Source organism: Leptinotarsa decemlineata, unplaced genomic scaffold (assembly GCF_025532065.1).
Source record: "Leptinotarsa decemlineata unplaced genomic scaffold, Ldec_3_MD MMD2_tig00000199_RagTag_RagTag, whole genome shotgun sequence".
NCBI lineage: Eukaryota > Metazoa > Arthropoda > Insecta > Coleoptera > Chrysomelidae > Leptinotarsa > Leptinotarsa decemlineata.
The window spans coordinates 6,854,857-6,881,868 of record NW_027412544.1 but is presented as its reverse complement, the minus strand read 5'-3'; the positions used below and the strand labels follow the sequence as shown (position 1 = coordinate 6,881,868).

Here is a 27,012-nt window from a genome sequence, read left to right as displayed (position 1 = left end):
CTCTTTCAGACGCAATATTTACTGTTAAGCATGAAAATTCCCTGATGGAGTTATTATAACCCAGCTATCAACTTAACTCATCATTTATTATTTCTGAGGCGGAACGATGTTTGCCGAGATAGCTAGTATCATGTAAAATCAGAAAAAGTCATACCAACGAAATAGCTTCGGTTGCCCCTACGGTGTTCAAAGCCTCCTTCACCAGTTCCATCAAGGCTTTATTACTGTGTGCAGCTTCTTTGCCTCCTTTGAGTAACAATCCGTTTCCAGAGGCAATTGCCAGAGCAGCAACTTGCGGTAAAGAGTCAGGTCTCGATTCGAATATGACCATGAGTACGCCGATAGGTACTGTTATTTGTTTCAATTCGAGGCCATCTGCAAGCTTGGTCCGCCTAAGCACCCTTCCGACATTATTGTGACTGCTGTCTGCAATTTGTTTGAGTCCAACGGCCAAATTTCGCAGTTTTGCTGGAGTAAGTGATAGTCTGGATAACAACGGTTTGGCCAATCCCGATTTGGTGGCTTCTTGGAGATCTTTTTGATTGGCATCCAGGATATCAGCTTGTTTAGATATGAGGAGATCTGCTAAAGTGTGAACGCAGGATGCTCTCTGTTCGGGGGTTATTGTTGCTAGAATGCGTCCTCCAATTCTTGCTAGAAAGAATATTCAATTTAGAATAATAATGACTATTCGTCTACATAATGAATTTTGCACTCTGAAATGAACTGTATGATTCATAAACAATCAATAATAGTATACATAGTGGGCCATCAATAAAGTATCGCCAGGCAAAAATCAAAGAAGATGGCAAGTTTAATTGTGATATTGGACTGAAATTACCCAGTAACATTGAAAAAGGTGATGGATATTTGAATTTTGATTTAAAATCAAAAAACAAAAGTTTATATTCGTTGCCTATCACTGACACTGAAGTGATTGAAATGATAAATGATTAAAAAAATGAATCTGCTCCAGACCCTGATGAATTAAATAACACCTTACTAAAATCTGTTAGGTAATTCAAAATTCATAATGTCATACCAGTGTAAAAGAATGGAGATGAAAAATTTATTGATAATTATAAACCAATATCATTGACGAGTATTATTAGAAAAGTGTTCAAAAAAAAAATGGTCAGTTACCTTTCTTGCAAATGGAAACATTTTGTCAACTAAACAATTTGGTTTTAGGGAAGGAATGCTAACAGAAGATGCAATTTTCACTGTTACTATAAATATATTAGAAATATATAAAATAGTCTGAATACTAATAAAAAAGTGATTGAAATATTTTTATATATAAAGAAAGCTTTTGATACTGTATCTCACTATAAACTCCTGATGGAAGGAAATAACTGGGATTATTATTATTATTATTATTACATATAAATAAAGACTGAGAACAAAGTCCTATGTAAGCCTAAAAACAAAGGATATCAACAATACAATACAATACATGCAAAAAGAAGAGAAAAATAATTAATATATGCATAGAACCGATTAAGCAAATAAGCAAATGTCTATTTTGTTTTTGAAACTGTTCACTGAGTCAAAATTCATAACATCGTTGGGTAAATTATTCCATGTTTCGAAAATACGATTCACCAAAAAATATTGTCTCTGCCTCGTTGCGAATTTTTCCTTTCTTAATTTGAGTGTGTGGCCACGTAACCGCGAATCATTATTGAAAACAAAAAGTTCTTTCTGATTAGCATAGTTATACTTAGCTATACGGAAAGATATGATGAGGTCCCCACGGAGTCGACGTTGGTCAAAAGCTAGCAGTTGTGCCATCCTCAGTCTTTCGGGATAGGTTGGACGCACTTCACTAAAAGTCATACCTGTGGCTCGACGCTGTACATTTTCCAACAAGTCCCTATCGCGCACCAGAACAGGACACCACACTGGCCCTGCATACTCCATGATTGGACGAACGTAGGTTTTGTAGAGTTTTATGGAACTTGAATATGATAGATGATGGAACATTTTGCGGATGAGGTAAATCAGTGTGTTTGCGCGTTTGCATGTGGATATTATATGTTCGGACCAAGTTAAGTCGGTATTAATAGTCACTCCCAAGTCTACATGTGAGGACACTGTACGTAACGATTGGCCACTTATTGTGTACGTATGAAGTGGATTGTTCTTTCCTTGATGAAGTACGACGCATTTGTCGACGTTAAGAGGTAGAAGCCAATCCTTGCACCACTGACTAATCGAGTTGAGGTCTTCTTGAAGGGAATGATATTCGACTAAGGCATTTCCATACAGTTTAGTATCATCGGCATAAAAAGACTTGCTGGACTTTATGTGAAGAGCAAGATCACTTGCATAAACAACGAAAAGGAACGGGCCAAGAACAGATCCCTGGGGAACTCCACTTGTGACGTGTCTGTGCGAAGAAAAATAGTGACCCACTTTGACTGAGAAAGTTCTATCTGTCATGTAATTTTCAATCCATAGGTTTATTTGGCCTCGAATACCGTGTGTGTCAAGTTTGTGCATTAGCCTCCTCACTGGGACCCTGTCGAAAGCCTTGGCAAAGTCAAGATAAACGATATCTGTCGGTATTTTTCTATCGTAAGCTGTCGTCCAATCGTTGCATTGTAGTAGATTGCTGGTGGTTGATCTACCTTTGACGAAACCATGTTGTTCTGGTGGTATAACTGCGTTTTTTGTTAAAAATTCTGACATATCTTCTACGATAATGGATTCCATTACTTTGGAAGGTACAGATAAAAGACTAATGGGGCTGTAGTTAATTGGATTGAAACATAACTTGAGTTATGACTTGCTCGCACTCAATATCACGAAAACTAAGTTCATGACATTTTCATGTAGTGAAAAATATCAACCAGAATTTGATGAAATAAAAATTCATAGTTCGAAATATTCACAGAAACATTTTCAAAAATGCAATTGTATTCTTGAATTGGATAGAACCCCAGAAATGAAATATTTAGGAATTTATAAAGATTGTTGCATGAAGTGGAAAAAACATTCACTTGAATTAATAAAAAAATTAAGAAAATGTCTTCATACGTTCAGACTTCTGAGAAGTGAAAACTTAATTAATGTTATATCATCCATTATTTTTCAATAGTATGACCTATAAAATCAGCTTGGGGTGGTTTATATAAAAAATTCATTGAAATCTGTCAAGTCTATTCATAATACTGCATATGTATTGATTGCAAAATTCACAATATAAATCCACAATGAATTGAAAAGTTGAGATAAACAGCATTCAAAAAAACATTACACAATTGGATATTAGATCAATTATTGAAAATGTGCTCACATTAAAATAATTCAGTTCAACAAATAATTTATTTCATCCTCATTCATAACAAAATACTATTGTTAATACATTTCTTCATTTCAATTTATTTTTTCATAAACAATATATATTAATAGTTGGCATAATCTTTATTTTTCACCTAACCCAGTCAAACACAAGTGTTTACATTTAGCAGACTGTGTTTAAATATATATATGTACTATTTTTTTCAATATTTGAATTTTGATTGAGATGAGTGTTGACTATTTCAACACTTTCAACCCTCTGAGGATGAATGGTACTTTTGTTTTTTTTTTGAAAAATAATGGGAGACAAATGAACCTTGATTAAATGAAGTTCACGATTCGCTATCCATTGTTGCTTCACTATTGACAAACGGTATACTAATTCAGAAGATATGTAGCTTTGAAATACTACCTACTGAAAAAGCCAAACTTCGTAATAATTTCACATAAAAACTTATCGTATTGATCTAAATGTTAAAGATAAATTCCGTCAGAACAATTCAATTCAATTCAATTTTTTTCGTTAACCAGCTGTCGCACCCTTACGATCGACACCCCTCAGAATTCAAAACTTGTGCGAGCTAAGAATTAACGATTGTTTGAAGGTGATTGACAATGTTTCGTGATGAATTTCACTAGTTCGGACTTCCATTGTCTATTATATAAAATGATTTGAAATCCCTGAAACAAGTAAAAAAGAATAATTAAAAAAGAATAGTTGAAAATAACAATTATATTAAGCAACAATAAACCTGAAATGAAATGATAGTAAAATAACCTACAAGTAAAAATATAATAATTGAATAAATAAAAAAAATTAAAGGAATGCAAAAAGAAATTAATAAAAATAAAAATAAAATAAAAATAAAAATAAAAAGGTGTAGAGATTCCAAGTCACGTTAGTTCACGACGTTTCGATTGTTGGTATCTACAATCGTCTTCGGATATTTTTATTAATTTCTTTTTGCATTCCTTTAATTTTTATTTATTCAATTATTATATTTTTACTTGTAGGTTATTTTACTATCATTTCATTTCAGGTTTATTGTTGCTTAATATAATTGTTATTTTCAACTATTCTTTTTTAATTATTCTTTTTTACTTGTTTCAGGGATTTCAAATCATTTTATATAATAGACAATGGAAGTCCGAACTAGTGAAATTCAAGAATTAACGAGTTCTTACCTTTTAACGTGTGATTCCTAACACGGGTTGGACGATAGCAAGTGAAAATCGATCGTTCAGACTAGGGCTTGAACCACCGACCAACAAGGCAGTCAAGCCCTAGTCTAAACGATCGATTTTTACTCGCTATCGTCCAACGTGTTAGGAATCACACGTTAAAAGGTAAGACATATCAAAGACCTTAATTGGGTCTTTGATGTGTTGATTTTTGTAACGGGGCAGCAGAGGTTTTCCTTAACGTCTGTTTTTGGCTTGTGGCCCTGTAAACAGAAGTCGCAGCGTGCGTTCGTGGTAAAAGGTTTCCATTTCTCTTTGGTGCAGATAGTTACAGGAGGAGGCCTATCCGCTTATTTCGTGTTTCAGCCTGTGTCTTGTGTTCTTGTGTTTCAGCCAGGGCATCCGTGTCTTGTGTTCCATTGATTCAGGCAATGGGTCGTCTATTGTGTTTAGATTAGCCGGCTCGGCAACCTGTGCTAGCCTCTGTCTGGAGTCTTCCGGCAACACACCCGATTGTAGTGACGAAGCGTGGGTTTTTGGGTTGCTGGTCCGATCGATCTGGGAATTTCCGGACTTTTTCTCTTTGGATTGTTGAGCTAATCTCGGCTTTCTTCATAAATTTTTGCGTTTCGCTGGGAAACTCCGTCGTGGATGGGATTTTTTTTGGAGCTTTTGCCTCTCGGTTTTTTTTTTGACATATTATCATTGAAATCCATGTCACTGATGTCTGTCTCACTATCAATAGGTCGGTGAAGTTGGGGTTTTTCGTTTCTCATGTCCAGGTCCAATTATTGCATGAAATTTATATGCATCCACTAATTCTTTGCTGCTAATATCGCAGTAGTCTATAATTGTGTATATTTGGCACAAATGTACTGCTGGGCCCAACTGGACAAGCTTGAATAGGTGATGGCAATCACACCTCCCTTTTCGGAGACGTCATCTATGAGATCCACAGAGAACTGAAATTTTGAATATCGAAGATAAACGAGGCTCCTCAAAGCAGTTGCGAAACCAACCTTGAGCATCGATCGTATAAGTTTTTCTCATGAATGCATTATTTTTTTTTTATTACTTCACTTTAAACTGCCAATTTTGGCTCTTAATGAATGATAACCAACCTTCAACAAGCAATCCCGATTGTTTTGAATGTACAGATACCATAAGACCACCATTATTTGTTTTTCTAAGCTATATTTTTACTGACAGTGATATTGTTGATGAAATACCTACTTTTTGAGTTATTCTCGAAAAACGCCTGAAAACGTGGATAAATTGATTGATAAATTGACACTTTCGAGTCAAAAAGTATGGAAAAAAAACTTTGAAGAACAATATTAGCTAATCTATCTATTTCCGGCCTTATTTTCGATTAAACATTTTCTACCTCCGAGAAGGGATGGCATCCTCCCCTAGGGTAGAAGCAACTCCCAGTTGAGGGTCAACTTCTAAGTAGAGAGTGGAAATTGAAATGGGAGAATGGTAATTTGCTGGACTACGAAGGTGTGAATCTAGTATGAAAATCAGTATGGAGCACACATAATTTCCAATAAGCACAGACAAAGATCGCTTTATCAGAAAGTAAACAATATTTAACAGCCTATGGAACTTATTTAATTATTAAATGTACTGTAATAAACCAAAACTATACCCACCATTTTCTGCGATCACTTCCGTAGGGACACCACCACTCAAAGTATTCTCGGTGAAGAAGGTTCCAACTTTTCTTCCGGACAATATCGTTTTTATTGCTTTGTCCAGCATACCATTGCAAATCACCACTGAAACACCTCTGTCCAGCGCCCACGTGGCAGAATTAACTTTCGAATCCATACCGCCAGTGCCAACTTTAGACTTCTGTCCAAACTCAATCGTGTGCCTCAGATCTGATGTGAACGTATCTAAAAACTTGGCTCCCTGTTCCCATGGTGGTTTGTTATAGATACCGTCTACGTCTGACATGAGAATGAGTAGGTCAGATTGAACCTCAGCTGCCAACATGGCCGCTAAGCTATCGTTATCCTTAATTGAGATCCCTCTTTTACCAGCCTTACCACCAATAGGCTCATCAACTTGTGGAGGTGGTGATACAGCATCATTTGTATTAATGATAGGAACGATGTTGAGGCTGATCAGTTCTGTCAATGTACTTATCAGATTTTTGCGAGTTTCTTCGTTGTAAAAGTCAGGTTTTGTGACTAGAACTTGAGCTATTTTCACTCCGTATTGGGAGAACATGGCTTCATACAATGACATAAGACCTGATTGGCCAACGGCAGCAGCTGCTCTAGGTTCGAGAAGTGTGGAAGCATCCTTAGAAAGAAAAAATGCAATTATAACAAAAATTAATGTTTTTCAAGAACATCCTTACCTCTCTCGTATGATCTAGCGGTGAAAGTGTTTCTCTCATAGAAAGGGACATAAGTAGTTCTTGAGTAAGTTTCTGCTTCCCGAAAGCTACAGCACCACTGGTCACCATTATACACTCTCTGCCCTCAAGTTGACATTCGGCTACCTGTAAACAGGAAATTCGGTCAATGTAATATAAACACCATATGGCGAACAAAAACTCCTTGGAGTGATTTTTCATGCAGAAATTACAGATATATTTTTTGCCCATAGCTGGTAATGCTTGAGCTTCACTTAGGATTGTCTTTTTTAAACACAACTGAAACGTTAGATTCATTACCCAGCCATGCGCCACGGATCAACTCTGTCTATTATTTGATTACAAACGCAACGCTATTCATGAATAATGTGCCCAAATTAACATTTCATCGCCGTCTAACATTAGAATGCTATGCTATGAAATCTTCAATAATCCTGTATTCCACGGTACTTTTGATCCGAAGTGACAAATCTGTGTAAAAGTGAGAGAAACGGGTAATCAAATAGGCAATCAAAACCTCCTCTACATCTGTTTTGACCTGCATCAATTTTATACATTTTTTTATATTTACGTAAAGATACTAAACTCAGCTTGTTGGGCTGTATTGCCACTTTCAACACCAAAACTCATATCTTGAAATGCTGCGATATTTATTTATCGAATATTCCAAAGAAAACTTCAAAGCATCTTCAAATTGTGGAAAATAAGAATACTGAGGAAATACACCAAAAAACTGATGAGTCTACAATTAATGACAATAATATGAATGAATAATGAAAGAAGTGTAGATAAAACATGATAATAGGGGAGCCCAAGCGGGGATTTCTGGATTTACTAAAGCGCGGCAGATTAATATACAGAGGGATACCTTGTACATGGTTAAGTACCTCTACCAAATATGAGCCCCATATATAAGGCCGCCCGTGAAGGATAAAGGATCAGATTAGTAAAAAAAAATTGATCAGAAATTCTCGAGTGCGTCAGCTTAAGGTAGGGTGAGTTAATTACATGCTTAAAAGTATATATTCCAGTAATCCAGTAATCCAGTAATCCGACAATTTGAGAGTGACTTAATGAAAGGGGAGGGCAGCAAATTAGTAAAAAAATAACGTCATTTCGACATTCTCGAGCGTGGCTAATTTTTTTTTATTTTGAAGGAAATAATTCAAGGATAACGAAAAATATATAATCTGACGATTTCCGCAAGCCGAAATAACAAAAATTTGTCGATAAAGTTCAATGCGTGGAGCTGTGTGATACCTATATCTCCCTCTCCAAGTTTCTATTCCTCTTTCACTTTTTCCCTACCTATTACTCCCTCACTCCGTCCCCACTCTGAATTCTGTTGCCATGACGTCATCACAGATATTCACAGAGATTCTTTCGTGATAAAGATGACGATGATGATTAATTAATCAATTGATTATAAAAAATTAAATCTTTTTGAGCATTTTAAAAAAAATTATTTTCTTATAAATACAAGTATTCTACTTAAAAAACATACACTTATTTATTTACATGCTATTTCCTGAGCGTTTCAATTATTTGAGTTCAATGATTTGAAAAAAAATTAAAAAAATATTTTTTTTATCAGATTACGCAAATCCCTCTAGATAATCGTCAGATTATCTAGAGGGATTGCACATTATAATAATGGCCGCGAACTTGAGTCAGATCGAAATCGTCAGATTATTGAATGAGAGCTTTTTTTTGTTGCACTTAACACCTCCTTAGAAACGCGCTCGATTAAATTTTTTTTTTCACTTTTAACCCTTACGTACAACCACCCGCATCATGCAAACGATCAGATTAACATACGAACATTATTAAAAATGAGTAGGACATTGATGCTATCAATATCTGACGCGATCGAGTATGTCCATGCAACAGTATTTTTTTACATATTAAAAGTCTATAGCCGCTTCCCCCACCGATGGAAAGGTATATATTATATAACATTTTTATCTTCTTATCATCTGAGCTTTGCAACCTAATATGTCTCTGTGACGCTCGAATAAATCCTCATTTTGCATCGTGGGCTCCCCTACTATGACAGACAACTTCAATTGCTGTTACCATTTCTTACTGGCGAAAGTTAGTTGGTCTATACATTTTAATGATCATCCGAATGATCTTACTCGTGTTCAGAAATACATAGTGTTTCTCCCTACGGTACGAAACTTTAGAGGTTGATTCGTTAGGTCGTTTGAAAAAAAATTCTGATGAACTTATGTCCGGAGTTGCTTCGTTTCTGAGATACAGGGCGTTGAAGTTTAAAAAATGGCATTTATTGAATATTATAAAAATCTTTATACCGATTCAGTTGAAATTTGCTACAGTTATTTAAACTGATAAGATGCCAATTCAGCCTCAACTAGATTGAAATTAATAGGTTTAGTGGAGTCTCAGTGGACACCACAGCCAACAATATTGGTAAAAAAATACGTCACTGACTTGTTCCTGTAGTTTTTCATTTTTTTAAGATTATTAAAGTTTTTCGTCGCTTGTGCTTTCTTTATATCTAGTTTCGTTTTCGAGAAAAAAAAATTGAAGCCAATTTGCATATCATGAACATCTGCTTTGGAGACCAGCTCAGAGTGACAGTGTTGTCATATCAGTGAAAGCCAGAGTTTATTTATTTATTTATTTATTTATTTATTTATTTATTTATTTATTTATTCTTTTATTTAATTGTTTATTCAATACATCCAGCAGGCCCAAAAGCCCATTTATAGGTGTATACAATTAGAATTATGATAATTATACATATAGTAAGATCAATTTTGAATGAAACGGAGAACCTATTTTTTGAATTGTTTGAACGTTGAAAAAATATATCTACACTAGGGACATTATTAACACTTCTAAACATAGTAGTTATGAAAGAATGAAAATGATGCAGTGTATTGAAAACCGGGATATGAAATATGCTACAGAATCTAGATGAAATACGCGGTACACTGAGTGGCATTTGAGACAATAGAGGCGAATAGAATACTGTTCACGTATTATTTTGTATGCAAAACACATATCGCGGCTTTGCCTGAATTTTTTTAGAGATATCATTTGGAACTCTTCCAACAATGAGTTATAACTATAAACCCTCTCGGGATAAGCACCATGTTTTTTGCAATATGCATATTCCAAAAATTGTTTGAACATTTTCTAAATATATGTTTCATATGGGACGGGTTTCAAACGACACTGCAGTACTCTAATTTACTCCTGATCAGTGTTAGTAAACTGTTTTCAAAAAATGAAATGTCTTAAATTCCTTGCAGTTGCGTATCAAGAAACCCAGACTTCTCATTGAAGTTGATATTACATTCTGAAAATAATTGAAAACGTCAGTTTTTGATCAAACAAAACCCCCAGATCGTTTGATTCCGTGATTCGCGTTAAACTTTCATCACCCAGTACATAGTTGAATGTTACACTGTTGTCAATTAGCAGTGATTCCATCATGAATGATCTTACTAAAGATTAAATGCCTGACATATACTTCATTTATGAGTTTTAATAGAAATGTGGGTGGTGGAAAACGAGACTGTAACAACGCCTAAACTAGAAGAAGCTCTCTATACCAGGAAGATTGCACTGCAGCTGGAAGTCAGCCCAAAAGTCGTATGGACAGTTCTAACAAGAAACCCATATCACATACAGCGGGTCCAAGCTCTACTGCAGGTGGTTCATACGATGGCACAGAATAATAATTTTTTACCAAATATTTCATTTAAGGACTGAGAAAATTTTTCACGAGATGCTATTATAAGGTTTCACAATGACCATTTTTGGGTCGACAAAAATCCACACATTATTATTAAGTCTTTTTTAGCAAGAATTTTTGCTGAACGTTTGGGTAGGAATGAATGATGACTACATAATTGGCCCATTTTTTCTACCATCAAGATTAACAGATGAATACTACTCGAACTTTTTGCGATATCATTTACCCATTTTGTTAGAAGGAGAACCGGTTCTTGTAAGAGGTAACATGTGGTTTATGCACGACGGAGCTACAGCTCAGTTTAGTGTTCTTGTTTGTCAGCATCTCGACATCACCTACCCAAATCGCAATCAATGAAATATCGATTGCAGTTGTCTATTTTCTCAGAAGGTGGACATTTTGCTCATTTACTTTTAGGTCGAAATTGTTTATTATTTGCTTTCGGTTTTCATTTCATGTTGTCTACGAATAGTTTTTAGGAGTTATTTTCTTTCTCGAAAACGAATATTGATATGTAGAAAACACAGGCGATGAAAAAGTTGTATTTTTAGTTGCTTGATCTAAAAAATTAAAAAAGTACAAAAAGGTCTGTGGCGTTCCTTCTTTTCTCAATATTGTTGGCTGTGGTATACACTGAGACGCCACTGGACCTAATAATTTCAATCTCATTCTGGCTGAATGAGTGCCTCATTACTCCAAATAACTGTAGCAAATTTCAACCAAATCGATGATATTGACGTTATTTCATAAATACCCTTTTCTTCAACTTCAACTCCCTGTATCTCAGAAACTAAGCAACTCCGGACATATGTTCATAGGAAATGTTTTCTCAAAACACCCTCTGAAGTTTCGTATCGTAGTTAGGAAATACCCTGTATAGTAAGATTGTGAACTCTACGTTCAAATGTACATACCTGTTCGACAATGGAAGCTAATCGTCCTAAAGCCAAACCGTGTTCATCTTCTCTTGTGATGACAGCACTGCCTAATTTTATTACCAGTCTCCTTGCATATTTGAGTTGACTTCTTTCGGTAACAGTTGATTGTTTTTTTTCTAGAATTCCTTTTTTTTCGAATGCCACCTGAAGAAAAATTAATGTTACTAGTGATATGAACGAAAGTAATTTTTTGTGGAATAAATCCCAGTTTTTTATCACCTTCTACAATCTGAAGGGAACCAGTGAAAAACTCACACCACTACGAAAGAGTCTTTATCAAATAGTATCTTTAGATTCCGAAGTAAATTCAATGATAAATATTGTAAGAAAAATAGTTGAAGTACATAATGACAGACTCAAATATTTTTTAATAGTTTCAAATATATTTTCGTAATTGTTGATTATCGGACTACCAAAATTGGATCCTTGGATTTTCTATGAATGAGTGGAGTCTTCAAATTTATATAACAATCGCTCCAAACTGCTAACATATATTGATATCTCACCATATATACCAACCATTAGTATATTCAAGAACAATTTTCAAAATTTAGAGAATCAAAATGCTTATGAGAGATAAAATTCGAATTCTGTCATTCCAACATGATAAAATCAAGTCATTATTGTGCGTTTTCTTGAATATTTGAAAGGTTTTAACATATTGAGCGGTCATCAATATGACTTTCGGAAACAAACATCAACAGGCGACCTTTTATTTTATGTCACCCATATTTGGAATAATGCAATCGAGAAACATGGAGAGTCATGAGCTGTAGCGCTTGCTAATTCTAAAGCCTTTGACCGTGTTTGACATGAGGGTTTGCTGGCCAAACTTCGATGCTGTGTCCTGTTGAATCATTTTTGTGTATGGCTCTCCAACTTCCTGGAAGATATCTCTCGAAAACTTTCACCATCATCGCTGGTGTTTCCCAGGGAGTCATATTATCTCCAACCCTCTTTTTGTTGTATATCAACGAATTATCGGAAAAACAAATGTGCTGACAACAGCTCACTTATCTCGCTATTCCATTTGGATTCCAGGACATCGGCTGCGGATGCACATCTTTACCGGCAGCAGGAGGTAACATATCTCAATCAGAATCTAGTGATTTCGAATTGGGGTGAAAATAACCAGGTTCAATTTAATGCTACGAAAACCCAGTTTTCTCCAAAAAAATGAATATCTCCTAAACGGATATAATAATGTCAGGACAGACAATTGCTTGAGGCGAAGAAAGTAACCAGGTTCAATTCAATGCCAAGAAAACTCAAGCATCAATTTTTTCCAAAAAGATGATTGTCTCTGATCCGGATACAGACAATTGCTTCTATAAGTTTGTTTGGGGTTGAATTGGAAAGCAATATGTCTTGGCACAATCATGTTGCTGGAATTGCAAACACTGCTTCTCAAAAGCTTGAAACACCAGCAACTTTTGATGCTTTAGAAAGCTCAGATTAGACCTTCTTTGGAGTATTTTCACATGTATGAAGCTTCCCAAAGAATACCCTGAAGCTGCTGGATTCCATCCAGAAAAGAGTTATCCGCCTGCTTGGAGACACGAACATTACTTGCGAACTTGATAATCTAGAAGTGACTTGGCACATTTGATTCTACCAAGCGCGGTACATATCAGAAATACGCGACGGACTATGGCTGTTCATCGTTTTTAGGTTCAACTCAGTACACCTCGAACTTCACTGTTTGAAAACTCTTCCATTTGCAGAACTGCACTTGTGTGGAATGAACTTCATGAGAACGTTTTTCCAAATGAATTTGATTTGCAGCGATTCAAATCCAACGTGAATGCCTACTTTTGCACAGGCACCGCTCATAGACCGCTTTGAGGATTTGATTTGGTTGAGTATTTGGTTTTGGGTCAAAGTTTTTTGTCTTTTGTCATCTACTATTAGTATAATAGTTGAAAATTGAGGCTTTGTAATTCCCTTAATGTTAATTTACGCCGGCAATGTAGTATTCTAAAAATATTGAAACCAAAATTGAGTAACATTGTAATCATTTTAACTCACATTTGAAAAAAAAATTCTTTTTCCAACAGACTTGTAAACATTATCAGCAAAATGAACGTCATGCAATCAACGATCAAAACAAATTACAGTTATCTCTCATATTGATAAAACCTTTGGAATGTTCGGGCCAAAGTACAATCCAACCAACAAAATCATGTAATCGAAGTGAATTTAACGTAAACTACCAGTATGAAGTGCTTTAAAAAAGTAACGGATAATTTCCATAAAGTCGTTGACAAAAATATTTCATAAAATCATTCAGAAGAGTCAATTGAAATTTTTGAGTCCCTAGTCGAGCATGAAATTCTCAAGCCCTCATCCCTTCACCCTTGAAAGCTAGCAAAACAAAACGTTATTCCAGAAAAGTTGTTGAATCGTCCAAACAATGTTTAGTGTATCAATTTTTCACGATTCAAGAAGTAAGAGCAAAGTGAGCAGTAAAATTTTTAATGGAAATATAATTCGTACCAATGAAGGATTCAATATATTTCTCAACAAAACTCCCAAAAATTGTCTTTTATTACTGCAATCAAAGGTAAGTCGCGATCTCGAAAATGAACGAAATAAAACTAGGGTCAGATATGATTCCACCTTAAATACTTTTTTATGGATGCAAGAATTTTCTCACTAAGCATCGAATGTGGTACATCAAAAAATTCAGCGTCCAAACTGTTTCTCAACTTCAAATTATATCCATAAAAAAATTACTTCCTACCGACAAGAATCTACCGATAAATACATTTCATTAACAAGCACCATTTTTTAGGAAAATACTGGATTTTCTCAATAAAAGTTCTGTATTGATTGGAAATATCGTCTATTCTGATGAGGTAACACTTTAATTAAATGGTGCCACAAATAAGGAAAATTGCTGTTACTGGTTTTCCAAAATACACATTGAATAATTCCGAACACTCAATAGGTAATCTCGTGTGTTCTGAAAATATTAAAAGGAACGTTAGATGGTCCTCGACCTTCGTTCAAAGAACTTTTTCCTCTCAAGCAGCATTGTCTTCCATTGCAGGAAATTCTAATACACAGAATTTCAGGATGTCATCACACCAATGCGCTTTCCATTACAAGTCCAGTACAAGAGAGATTTGTGAATGGAAACTTTCGAAGGGACAGCAATATGTATAGGTTTGATAGGTGTATAGGTTTTATGAGGCAAGGGTTCTCACATGGAGAGAACAATACAAGAAACAAGGTAACGCATTCATTCTAGCAACTGGCAACTTAAAAAATTTATAGAGCTACAAGCATTCATCGTAATAACCAGTGTAACAACCCGCTTCACGGTGAAAATGATGAATGATATCATCTCCCCCTATGAAAACGCCATATATAGGACTCAATTCACGAATATCAAGACAAACTCTGTCTGGTGTTAGATAACGAGCCTTACGAACATATTTCATATATTTGCTTTGCAGTGAAAGACAGAGGAAAAAACCCATTCAGCGGTCGATGTTGAAGATTTGATTCTGCTATCAATTACGTCGAAACCAGCGCTGTGTGGTGTTGAGTCACGAGCTCTCGGACCCTGGTTTCATCAATTCTATCAGTATTGATTGTTGGACTCTCAAGCCAGTAACTACAATTATTTGGGTCAGGTACCTGAGAGGACCTGAAGTCTTTTTTTATTGGAGGCCATTGCTATTGGTGCCTCTAAAACGCATTTGGCATGAAACCACCAATGTTGGAATATTTTTTGAAGTATAGAAGGTATTGAAAGAAGGGATGAGAAGCAAAAGTGCTGGAGTGACTTTTTTATTTTGCCTCATGTATGCAAAATAAAAGACAAAATTCACTTCATTGCCTGATCAAATCTAGTAGTCGAATAACCAAAGTACATTCAGATGTTTCAATTACATAAATGAAATTGGGTTAGAATCTAGCAATGTGAGAAGCTGAAGTTCACTAACATACTTTTGTAGAGTACTTTCGCCAACAACAAAGAATGTTCAACATGTTCAGGTAAGTTCATTGAGGTGTGTTACTCACCAATATATAATTTCTGATAGCAATCTGAAAAAGTGGGGTAATGTCAATAAGTAATACATTTTCGCCTGTCGAAGTGTTAAGTAACATCTGATCCATACGCCACCAGCGATGACTTCAATTTTCTAAAGAAAACAAAATCGACGACAGTTGTACTCATCAATTTCTACGTAATGTAGAAAACTGAAGGGACTCAGGAACGATTGAAAAGCCATTTTTGAAAAAAGCCCCTCAAGGCCCAGAAATTGACTGTTGTAAGAAAAAGTATAGCAATATTATTACTCAATAAAACAGACAAGTATGTAGAGAGTATTAGTGATAGTCGATTGAAAGTAAAATGAAATGATTCCGTGGAATTTGTAGCAACTGACGTGAAGGAGCGCCACCAGCAGAAGAAACGAAATATCTCCTGGATCCGGTAATCGCTCACATCCAAATATTGCCTAAATATAATGCTAATTGTAGCCAAATCCAAATGTTCAAAAAATGTAAGGGTGACCTCCATAATGAAATTTGTCAAGAGTGCAACCGAAGTCCCGTGAAAGAAGCTCACTACCAGCATATTTTCAACAGAGACTTGAATTCGTGATTTCCCTCATCAAATTCCGATAGCTGCAAAATCAATGACAGTTTGAAGATTACTATACAACAACAACCCCAAAGCAGAATGAAAAGTAGAACTGGATCTCTGGCGCAGGATAATTACTAAATCAAGCTACTTCACCTTTTGAAGACGCCAACTTAGTGGGTGAAACACGCGTCGAGAATAGTGTTGTGATTCTGGTGTTTGAGAACAGTGCTTGTTTTGGACCTAAAGCCTAAATTCTACAGCGAAAAGCTAAACAAGCAGTTCGGTCTGTACAACAATACAACTAGATGGAGTGACATTTTGTTATTTCACTCCAACTTAGGAAGAGGAATGAAATACTCTGAGAGAATTCCGATTTTCAATTATGGAATATCATTGACTTCGGGTCGATGATGGTCACTATCTTGCACTGATGAGTGGCTAATGAGCCCAAAACCGGCCTGCAAGTGTGCCCGTTCCAAAATTGAAGGTCGACTCTTTCACTTTTATTGCCAATTGCATATGCAGGAAATTTTCTGTGAAGATTCTGCACTGACGCCTGTCGGATATAATCCAACGCCCTTCGTGGTATTAGCCAGGGTAGTAGTTGTTTTCTGATAGGCGTCAGTTCATTTAACCTACTGTGTAGGTATATTAGAGACTGGCTTGAACGTTTAAAGTTTCATTTCTTCAGAAAAACATTTATGTACATTATTCACTCTACACATATTCAGAAAATCGATTATCAATTTTTTGTTTCGAGACATTTCTTCACGGAATATAGTTAAAACTTCACCACAATTAAAAAAAAGAAGGATACCTCCAATAATTTCTGTCAGGACTAGAACAAAGCCATATAATTTTTGTTCCCACTATTGAAATATCAAATTCAATTTGTTTTCATGTATTTTAGAGTTATGGATCCTAAATATGATTTCAAAAATATATCACTTGAACGAAGAATCTTCAACTAGTATTTCTACAGTAAATATATTACCCTATCAGATGAATTTTTCTGCACATTTACTAAAAGATGTTTAAAAACGAAGCACTAACTGTACCAATTCCACCACAAATTAGAACCCCAAAGCAACTTAAAATGTTGAATTCCATTCCTTCTTTACATTTTATACAAATCTACCTTATACAGATGGTCATGAAAGGAAATAAAAGAAAGACTGTTCAAATAAGAGGATACATACGAGAAATCACAATTAGGTCGCCAGGCACGGTTGGAAGAAGAGTAATTTCAACTAGAACACGAATATATGTTAATCGAGTCTTATAGTGAATTAATATAAGTTCATTATTATGAACATCTTTTCCAAAAATATTTTCATATTGCTTCATATTGCTTCATCTTGCTAATATTTTAAGGGTCAAAACCGCCTAAGTGCAATTTTTTGCAAAAAATAAACAACTTTTCTGACATTTGCTACTTTGAAACAAATCATTCAGTTCAATGTATTTTTTTCTTGCATCTGTCTAAATATCCCTACTACATATTGAACTGTTTTTTATTAGTGAAGCCTCAACTTCTCTTACAATGTCATTTCGTAGCTTCTTCTGCACTACTGGAAAATATTTAAGGCGCTCTAAGAGCGGTACCTGTGCGAAAGTAACGATTCACATTGGCTTTGAATCGTTGGAGAATAAATCCATTTGAAAAAACGTTCACAGGAAGTTTATTCAGTGGAGTTCGATGTGTACTGAGTTGAACCTCAAAACATTGACCAACCACAGTTCGTCGCGTATTCCTGAAATGTATCGTTTTTGGTGGAATCAAATGTGTCAAGTCATTTGAACACTTCCCGTGAAAGTATCAATAGAAGACAGACAAATTCCCAACCTTTCTGCGATGTTCCAGACTATCAAGGTTGCAAGTGATGTTCGCGTCTCCAATCAGGCGTGGCTCTTTTCTGGACGAAATCCAGCAGCTTCAGGGTATGCTCAGGGCGGAGCTCTATACATGAGAACAATACTCCGAAGAAGGTCTGATCTGAGTTTTATAAAGAATCAAAAGTTGCTGAGGTATCTACAGTTTTCTGGTTCGGAACAGTGTTTCAAGCTTCTGAGAAGCAGCCTTTGGAATTCCAGCGACATGGTTGTGCCAAGATATATTGGTGTCCATTTCAACCCCAACAAACTTATCGAAGCAGAAAGCTGATCTGTCCTGACATTATTATATCTGGTTCGGAGATATTTATCTTTTTGGAGAAAACCGATGCCTGGCTTGTCATAGCATTGAATTGAACCTGGTTACTTTCACCCCAATTGGAAATCACTAGAACCTTATTTAGACATAACTAACCTCCTGCTGCCGGTAAAGATGTGCATCCATCCGTACCGATGTCCTGGAATCCAAATGAAATGACGGAAAAGTGTGCTGTCGTCAGCAAAATAATATATTGGATTCTTCGTTTTTGCTTCTGACCCCTTCATATGTCTTTTGTCCTACATATTTCATTCATGCATGTCTCTGTTTCTAATATTTGCCAGACGTGATTAGGGATTGAGGGTATTTCCTAATCTTCCTTGTTTTTTATCTACTTCGTTCATGTATATTTGTATTTTTGTCTATTTTGTTCACAAAAGTAAGTATGGTCACAAAAGATATGTAGCACCATGGACGGATAGTTTTATAGAGAATGTCATTAAATGCACAAGATATTATCTCGGGACTTTCCAAATATGAGTCAATATATTATGCTTTCAGTACAGAATGACGAAGAATATATTTTGGAATAGAAATTGACAAAAATGAAAATAACATAGTAATATAAATGATTGGGTACAAAAATAAATGGAAACAATAGGAGACCCCGATAAATTTCTTCTAGACAATGTTCTTCAAAGATTTGTAACTGAAACATAAAATTACTTGAAAATTAATGGCAGTTTTGAACATTTAACTCAGCTTGATAATTTTTTAGTACAAAATTGTTTTTGAATGATTTATTTCAATTTTGTTTTCTCGGTTGCATTTGAACACGTTTTAAAAAATATCAACTAATTTGAAAAATGTTTTCATCTCTGCATTGAAAACATTCATCAATTGAGCTTTGACAATTGGCATTTGAATTTGAAGTTACGGTTGACAGCCATTTGGAAAATTTCTGAAATATTTTATAGATCCCATTTGTAAGTTTTAGAAAACACTATAGTTGAAAAGTTGAGAACCTTCTGCATCAAAATCTGTTTTCGTGAATATGTTTATCATGAAACCACGAGCAAGGATTTTTTTCATATGTTCATTAATCTTTGACCTTCAATTGAGTTGTTGCGAGTGTTTATTCAGTCAGTAGATATCTGAACAGTTTTTCTTTTTGCCCTGCATTATATAACGAATAATTTTGAGAAATATAAACTTGCTTTGAAGATGATATTGAAATTATTATTCTTATGATAAATTACTTTTCATTGAATCTGTTTATATCGAAGGTAAATGTCGAACACAATTTTGTGACCGATGGAAGTAGAATACTGTCGTTCAAGACAGTCTGTAATTTTATAAAATACCACTGATGTCCATTACTGGCCACTTAACCGCAAATTGAGGGAAGTAGTCATTTTGCAAGAGTTGAACAAATCAATAATTTTTAAAAATAGGTATTCAGGAATGAATTGATTTGTTGATGAATATTGATTCTACACAAATATTCTTCAGAATTCTTCATAATTTCCTTCACTAATTTCGCTAAGGAATGTTGTTTGTATTTTTTCTTATTCGTCACAGACCTCTGGAAAAAAAATTGAATGCAGGGACTCTTATAGTTATATATGTATCAAGGGAATTAGGAGGGCCTTAATTACCGATAGCAAAGTTTGCGTCCCGAGGGCCTCTGGCCCGAGGGACAGCAATTGCCTGAGGTTATTAAGGCTCATTAATTCCCGTGGTACATAGATAATTTTATTTCTGACCGATTTCAATAAAATTTTGTTCATTTTTGAAACGGAAAAATGTACCAATTCATTACCTTCCCGGTATATTTGAATCAGGTACCGTTGATTATAGTAGAGTTTTCTTGTTGCTAGGTTGTTGCTATGTTACTTGTTTATAAACAGAACTTTGTTATCAAGCTGTGTTTGCGGTGAAAACGTGTTTTCTACCCCAAATATAATGGAGGATATTTTGAAAAAAGCTGAACAAGCAAGAGAATCATTAATTCCATCGAAAAGTGAAGCCGTATACCAAAAAGAATACAAGATATATCTGGACTGGCTGACACGGAAAAATGTTATGGCAAAAGATGTCACTGAAACTGTATTTCTGGCATATTTTCAAGAACTGGTAAGGAATTTTCTATGTTTTTCGGTAGATTTGGTAGTAATTGTGTTTATTCGTTTCAGTCAGAAACGTATAGTCCGAATTCTTTATGGACTAAATGGTCAATGCTAAAATCGATGGTGACTATACATGAGAAACGAGATATCACCAAGTTCAATGAACTACAGGCTTTTTTGAAACGGAAGAGTAAGAGTTATAAGCCGAAAAAGTCTGCTGTTTTATCTCCTAAAGATGTTATCAGATTCCTAAAGGACGCTCCTAATGATATTCATTTATTGCATAAGGTAATTTTTTTCTTATTTTCCTTTTTGTGTGTATTTATTTCCTTTTTTTGTTATATGTTGTTTTGATTATGGGTTATTTTGGAGGATGCAGAAGTCAGGAACTTTTGAATATGAAGATATCGGATATAGAGGACCGGGATTCCGTTATGGTAGTGAACGTACCGGAAAGTAAAACTGGTGTATCGAAGAAATTTACAGTTGTGGATGAAAAAGAGTTCTCCGCTTTGCCTTTATTAAGACTTTATATGTCTTTGCGTCCTAAAGGTATTGAACGATTTTTTTTGAGCTTCCGACAGAATAAATGTACATCTCAGCCAATTGGAAAAAATATGTTTGGGAAAATCCCCAGCAAAGTCGCAATGTATTTAGGATTGCCAAACTCATCTTCCTATACGGGACATTGCCTTCGTCGCACTTCTGCTACTGCTCTAGCCGATGCAGGAGCAACTATGACTAACTTAAAAAGACACGGAGGTTGGAAAAGTTCCACGGTGGCGGAGGGGTATTTGGAGGATAGCATCGAATTGAGAAATAAAACGGCGCGTATGTTGTCTACTTTGTCATCAGAAGAGGCAGGTACCTCGACTGTAGTGAACAGAAGCTCCAGCCATACAAAAGAAGAAATTGTTTCCAGTGGCGGAAGTAATTTTCAGGGAACATTTCAAAATTGTACATTTATTATTTGTAATGACGTGAATAAATAAAATATGGTTCAGTTTTCATTTCTATTTATTTTTACTTGTGAAAGGTAGAGGGAATTATAAAATCTATAATGTCCCAAGAGAGTTATGACCCTCTTTATTGATAGCGTAACTATGACGATATAAGCTTATAATATCCCGGTCAGAAATAAAATTTTTAATTTGAACTTAATGATGATAAAGTTGATAATAAGCATATTTATTACTTCAACGATATTCATGTACAGTATCAAGTTATAATTACATATTTGAAATTATAGCAAAAGGCGAAGTTCAATTTTCCCAGCTTTGCAAATAATTGCTACTGTTATTCAACTCAACCTAAAAAAAGTTTGTGATTGGGAAATAAAGTGGCACAGAATCGACATAAGTAGATATATGAATTAATGAAAAGATATCAGTGACTGACGATGTAGCTAAAAATATTATGATACAAAACAGAGCAAACAATCATTGATCATGAATCACCCAAATAGGAAAAAAATAATAGAAGAAGATAGAAGAGTGGAATGATGAAATGTTCATTGTGTGAGAGGTGTTAAAGAGCCTTTGAACCAGATGTTAATATCATGAACATCGAATCGAAACGTCACTTTTCTGTGTAGATACGAAGGGGCTTCATATAAGATAAAGACGGGCAACATGCAGTTTTCTCCTATTTTCCATATTTAGCCATCCAACTTCCTTGAGCTTGTCAGATATTCTGTTTCTTTTTCTTATTCCATATATTTATAAATCTCAAACAAGAATACCGGTTTCTTTGGTTTATAATGACTTGTCAGATTCGACCCATAAAGAGTATCAGAATTCAATTGTGCTAGCACTAAGCTCTCACATATTTTTCAATTCTATTGGCAATGCCTGTTACCATATATTAGTTTGAGGGAGGCATAGGCTCATTGAATGAATTGGTGTGTTTTTTAAACCTCACATGGGAATCAAATTAGAAATATTCAGGCGTAGTTATACTTATCGAATGTGTTCAATATACAATCAGGTCCCTACCATGTTCAAATCCTACAGTTTGCAAAGATTCAAGAAGGCCTATAAGAAACACTTATTTTTGATGCAATCCTGATATACGTACGATGAAAATTAGATTAGAAATAGCTGTAATTGTTTAACCTTGATTCTTTTATTCTTTTATATTGTTAAGTTCAACACATCTAGCGATATACTTGAGATTACGTGGAAGAACAGTTTATCAGCTGATTTTATGTCATCTTATAAACTGAACTTCGCCTTTTGCTTTGGGCCAAATTCACATTATATATGTATTCTTTTCATTCTATATATAGAAGCAATAAAGTCGTTCATTATTATTATTGAATATTTTTTTCTGTCAACCAGAAAAAAAGTGGAAATCGATCGTCCGGCCTTGCGGTTCGAACCACGGTTCACACAGCGGGCGATTGAGTGAGTGGAGCAAACCACCCACGTCAAACCAACCGGCTACTATCTCACCTTACTCTCCAGCATTACTGTTTTTCTGCTCGACAGTGACTAAATAAGAGGTTCTTCAATACATGTATTGATAGAAAAGGAGCAATTGAATGGTATCCGAAATCACCCGATTCAATTGTCTAAACTACTTTATTTGGATACTTTTTGAAACCGTTGCTCGAATCCCAATAGACTTCATTATTATTTTTATGTGAGACAATCCATGAAGTAATCATGATATGTCAAATCATGGAACCATTTTATTCAACAACAATCATGTGAGATAGCCTCGAAATATTTCATAATTTGAACGCAATGAAAAATTAATGCCAATTGAGTTCCGTTTCAATAACGCTCCTTTGAATGAAATTACAGAATAATAAATAACATGAAGGTTTTCCATTCAGGGCATACGAGAAGTCTAAAGGAACAGCAATACTTGCACTGGGTTTTTTTTTTAGTGGGACACCATCACAGGGGATTTTGTATAATTTTTCCAATGCACTAGTTCCAACAATAAATTTCGTGATGGGCTTCAGAAACTTTTGTGTTTCATTAGGGTGGCCCTGTAATGAGTAAGGATGAAATATGCATGATTCTGCATCCTAATTGAGAACTAGGTTGAACTATGTAGGAACGCATACACACTAGCGATCCGCCCCGGCTTCGCATGGGTACTAAATATAAATTCACCCACCGGAAATTCAAAGGTGTGGAGAAACACTGATGAACAAGTAACTTTATTTTATGAACTCGCCTTTTCCCCCTGCGGTAGGCGCCTCAGTTGAAATATTCAAAAACCCTTTCTTATCGCACATCTACAACATAAAACGAACCTACATACAAAATTTTAGCATCAGAATATTTAGCGGTACGGAGAATCAGTGATGAAAAGGTAATTTTCATATGTAAGAGTTATCCTTTTATCCTCGCCCCAGTTGGAACATTTGAAAAGTTCTTCTTATTGCACATCTATAACATGAAACGAACCTACATACAGAATTTCAGCCTACGAAAATATAGCGGTACAGAGAAACAGTAATGAAAAAGTAATTTTCATATGTAAACGCTCGCTCCCCTTTGATACCCCAGTTGGATTATTTTAAAATCCGTTAGAAGAACCTTTATTATATACTAAATTTCAGCTTCCTAGGACTCACCAGTATGGAGAAACAGAGATGACTGAGTGATGTTAAGTGAGTGACTTCGCATTTATATACATATATAGATTGATATAATCATAGAAAACTGAGACAAAACAACAAATAATTGTTTCGTTATTTCAAAATTTTTACACCAAAAATAATCGGAAAATGTTTTTTTCTTGATTTTTACAGTATCGTATAATTTGTATTAATATTCAAAATTTTGTTCACCAATTGCAATAATATCATATTTGGAAAGAAATTTTGAAACATGATTTCCGAAAATTAGGTTAAGCCACTAAAAATTCACAAAGTCAAGTATTATTAATACAAAATGTTTTATTATGTTTTTGTATACATAAACAATATCAAAAATATTTTTTACCTGAGCAGGTGTCCATAATCTAGTGCTGGATGAGGAAAACCTGAGCCCAGTTAGCACTGTTGGCCTAAGAGCAGCCACTTGAACGGGAACTTGAAAAATTCCAACTCCACATATTCCTAACAATCTTGGCCCCAACATTCCAATAATATTTTAATGATCGACTTCAACTTGTTCACACTTTCACTGTTATGGAGCCACTGGAAAATGTTTTCCTTTGGAAAACACTGTTTATTCCAATGTTCGGACTCTGGCCATCGATTCTGTGCTTACACGTGAATTCTAGATGGATTTCTGTTTCTGTTATTATTATGGATTCGTGTAAATATATTGAGCTTATCTCTTTTACGTATATATCTTCATTTCATAAATATTCCGACTAATGAGTGACCTATTGACGGGATGGCAATCAATGTGTTGATCATACAATTTCAATTCTTAGTGGAAAAGATAACTTCGATAATAAGCTTTGAAGGAAGGCGGAAACAGTAAAAATATTAGCAAAGTGAATTACTCTTTGAAATGCCGGTAGAAAAAAATAAAAAAACCGGTTTTACGTGAAGCTCCTCATGATATGTATCTACTAAAGTAAAATTGTTGACAATGGATTTTTATTCCACCTATCGATTTGCTTCTATTTGTAGAGTGCAGCTTTGGTTGATGCTGTTCTATATGCACATGGTTGCTTTTCTTTGGACACTCACTAATATATTTCTATATATCTTTTTTCTCATGGCTCTTTTCCAGATTGTTCTGCTATAGAGCATGATCGACTGGTCGACGGAGCAGATAATCCTTCTGCTATTTTCTTGAGGGTCCCCAACGTTGCGCATTATCCTGCTTATGTTGCTTGTGGTTTTCCCCGCCTTTTTTGCTATTTTTCTGACATATGCTACCATTTTCATGTTTCGGTCTATGTGGGTAACCAAGTATTTAATGAATTCTTGCCTGCAGTTGTTCATTTCCTCCAATTCAATTCTGAACTTTTGTACTATAGTAGTACTACTAGTACTATACTAGAACTATAAGTTTGAAAAAGAAAATATTGAAAACATAACATTTCTGACTTCAGCACTTCTGGCTCATCTATTTTTCAAAGTGAAAATTCCAAAATTTAAACATATACTTTTTTAAGAAGGACATACTAAGACGTGGATTACCTGATAAATAATAATTAAGGGAAATTTTTTAAAAACAATAGAGTCAAAAGTACAGTGTTGGAAAGATCAGGAGTATATAAGTTAACTTGTTCTTACTCAAAACGTAATACAGTGTGTCCAAGATAAGGATCCTAAGCATGGGAATCTCAGTACCTGTTGGAGATACAGCTTAGGTTAAATTAGGAAAAAGTTGTGTTCTTCAAAGCTTATTTACATGCCGTTCAGAAACTTGAAGAATTTTCATGGCTTGCTGAGATATTTGGGAAAAACGAGAATTTGACAATATCAATTTTATTTTTTTCTGACTTTATTTGAAAAGATATCAGAAAACGAATAACACTTTTTCATTGGCACTTTTGAGGTACTACACGATGGTATTTTTAGATTTTATATCCGACGTTTCGTTTTCAAGAAACCATCATCAACTTTATTTTTTTATATGACCCGAAACAAAAGTACACCCTGTATCTGATTCCATTTTTTATTACGAACTCAACGATGTATCACATGCCATTGTTTTCTTTTTAGTTTAAAGGAAAATTACATTTTTTCTATTTTTAAAAAATCTTTAAGTAGGCGTTGCAAACAAATGCTTTGACGTAAATACCTGTCACCGAGCCTGTCAAATATTATTTAATTACACGATAAAATAGTAATTGTCGTTGTTGTTAGCCTGTTTGTCGAGTTGTTGTTTTTAGAGTTATTGTTACTGTTGTCGTTATTATTGTTTATTGTTGAATAGATAATATTGTGTTATTATCGTCGAATATGCCGGGTGAGCATTATAGCCATGAAGAAAAGTTTGACATGCTAACGTGCTACATTTTGTGCCACAAAAATACTGTAAATACAGCAGCAATGTATCTTAATACATATCCAGAAAGAAAGCAGCCAAGTAAGTCCATTTTCTTAGAGCTGGCTTGAAATTTAAAAGAATATGGTTCATTTAAAAAGCCTGTTTTATCTCGAAAAAAGGAATCTTCAGAAGAAGCCCAAAATAATGTTTTACAAGCAGTTGTTGAGAACCCTGAAATATCAACTAGGCAAATCGAAAATAATGTAGGAGTAGCCAAATCCACAGCTCAATTTATTTTGCGTAAAAATAGATATCACCCCTATGAATTTAGGATTTGCCAAGGACTTAAACCAGGGGATTTCGAACGGCGCCGAAATTTTTGCGAATGGTATACACGCGCGTGTGAAGAAGATTATAATTTCCCTTCAAAAATAATATGGTCCGACGAAAGTATGGTCACTAATAATGGTATCTTCAACCGCCGCAATACGCATTACTGGGCTCAGCAAAATCCGCGTGTTAAGAAAATATCAACTTTATCATGATTGGCTCCATGACATGATCCTCAAACCACATATTCATATCAGTGTTACTATGGATGGATGCGTTAGATATTGAGAAATACTTATAATCGTTGAAGATTCGATCGCCTTTGACAACCTCAAATTCTCCAC

The 27,012-nt window shown here is 35.0% G+C and overlaps 1 protein-coding gene and 1 long non-coding RNA gene across 2 annotated transcripts in view; one reads left to right on the top strand and one right to left on the bottom strand.

The window, feature by feature from the left end:
- Window positions 1–24,689, bottom strand: part of P5CS (Delta[1]-pyrroline-5-carboxylate synthase) — a 34,365-nt gene extending 9,676 nt beyond the window's left edge. The window contains exons 1-5 of the mRNA XM_074172864.1: window positions 24,386–24,689; window positions 11,519–11,686; window positions 6,860–7,003; window positions 6,144–6,801; window positions 155–654 (exon numbers count right to left, since the gene is read on the bottom strand). Coding sequence (XP_074028965.1) covers window positions 155–654; window positions 6,144–6,801; window positions 6,860–7,003; window positions 11,519–11,686; window positions 24,386–24,523 — 1,608 coding nt within the window. The 5' untranslated portion in view covers window positions 24,524–24,689. The remainder of the gene's footprint in view (window positions 1–154; window positions 655–6,143; window positions 6,802–6,859; window positions 7,004–11,518; window positions 11,687–24,385) is intronic.
- On the top strand, window positions 19,812–21,433 carry LOC141481397 (uncharacterized). Its single transcript, XR_012464936.1, has 2 exons — window positions 19,812–20,430; window positions 20,490–21,433. It is a non-coding gene; the product is annotated as an uncharacterized lncRNA (long non-coding RNA).
- Window positions 24,690–27,012: the final 2,323 nt, after the last annotated feature.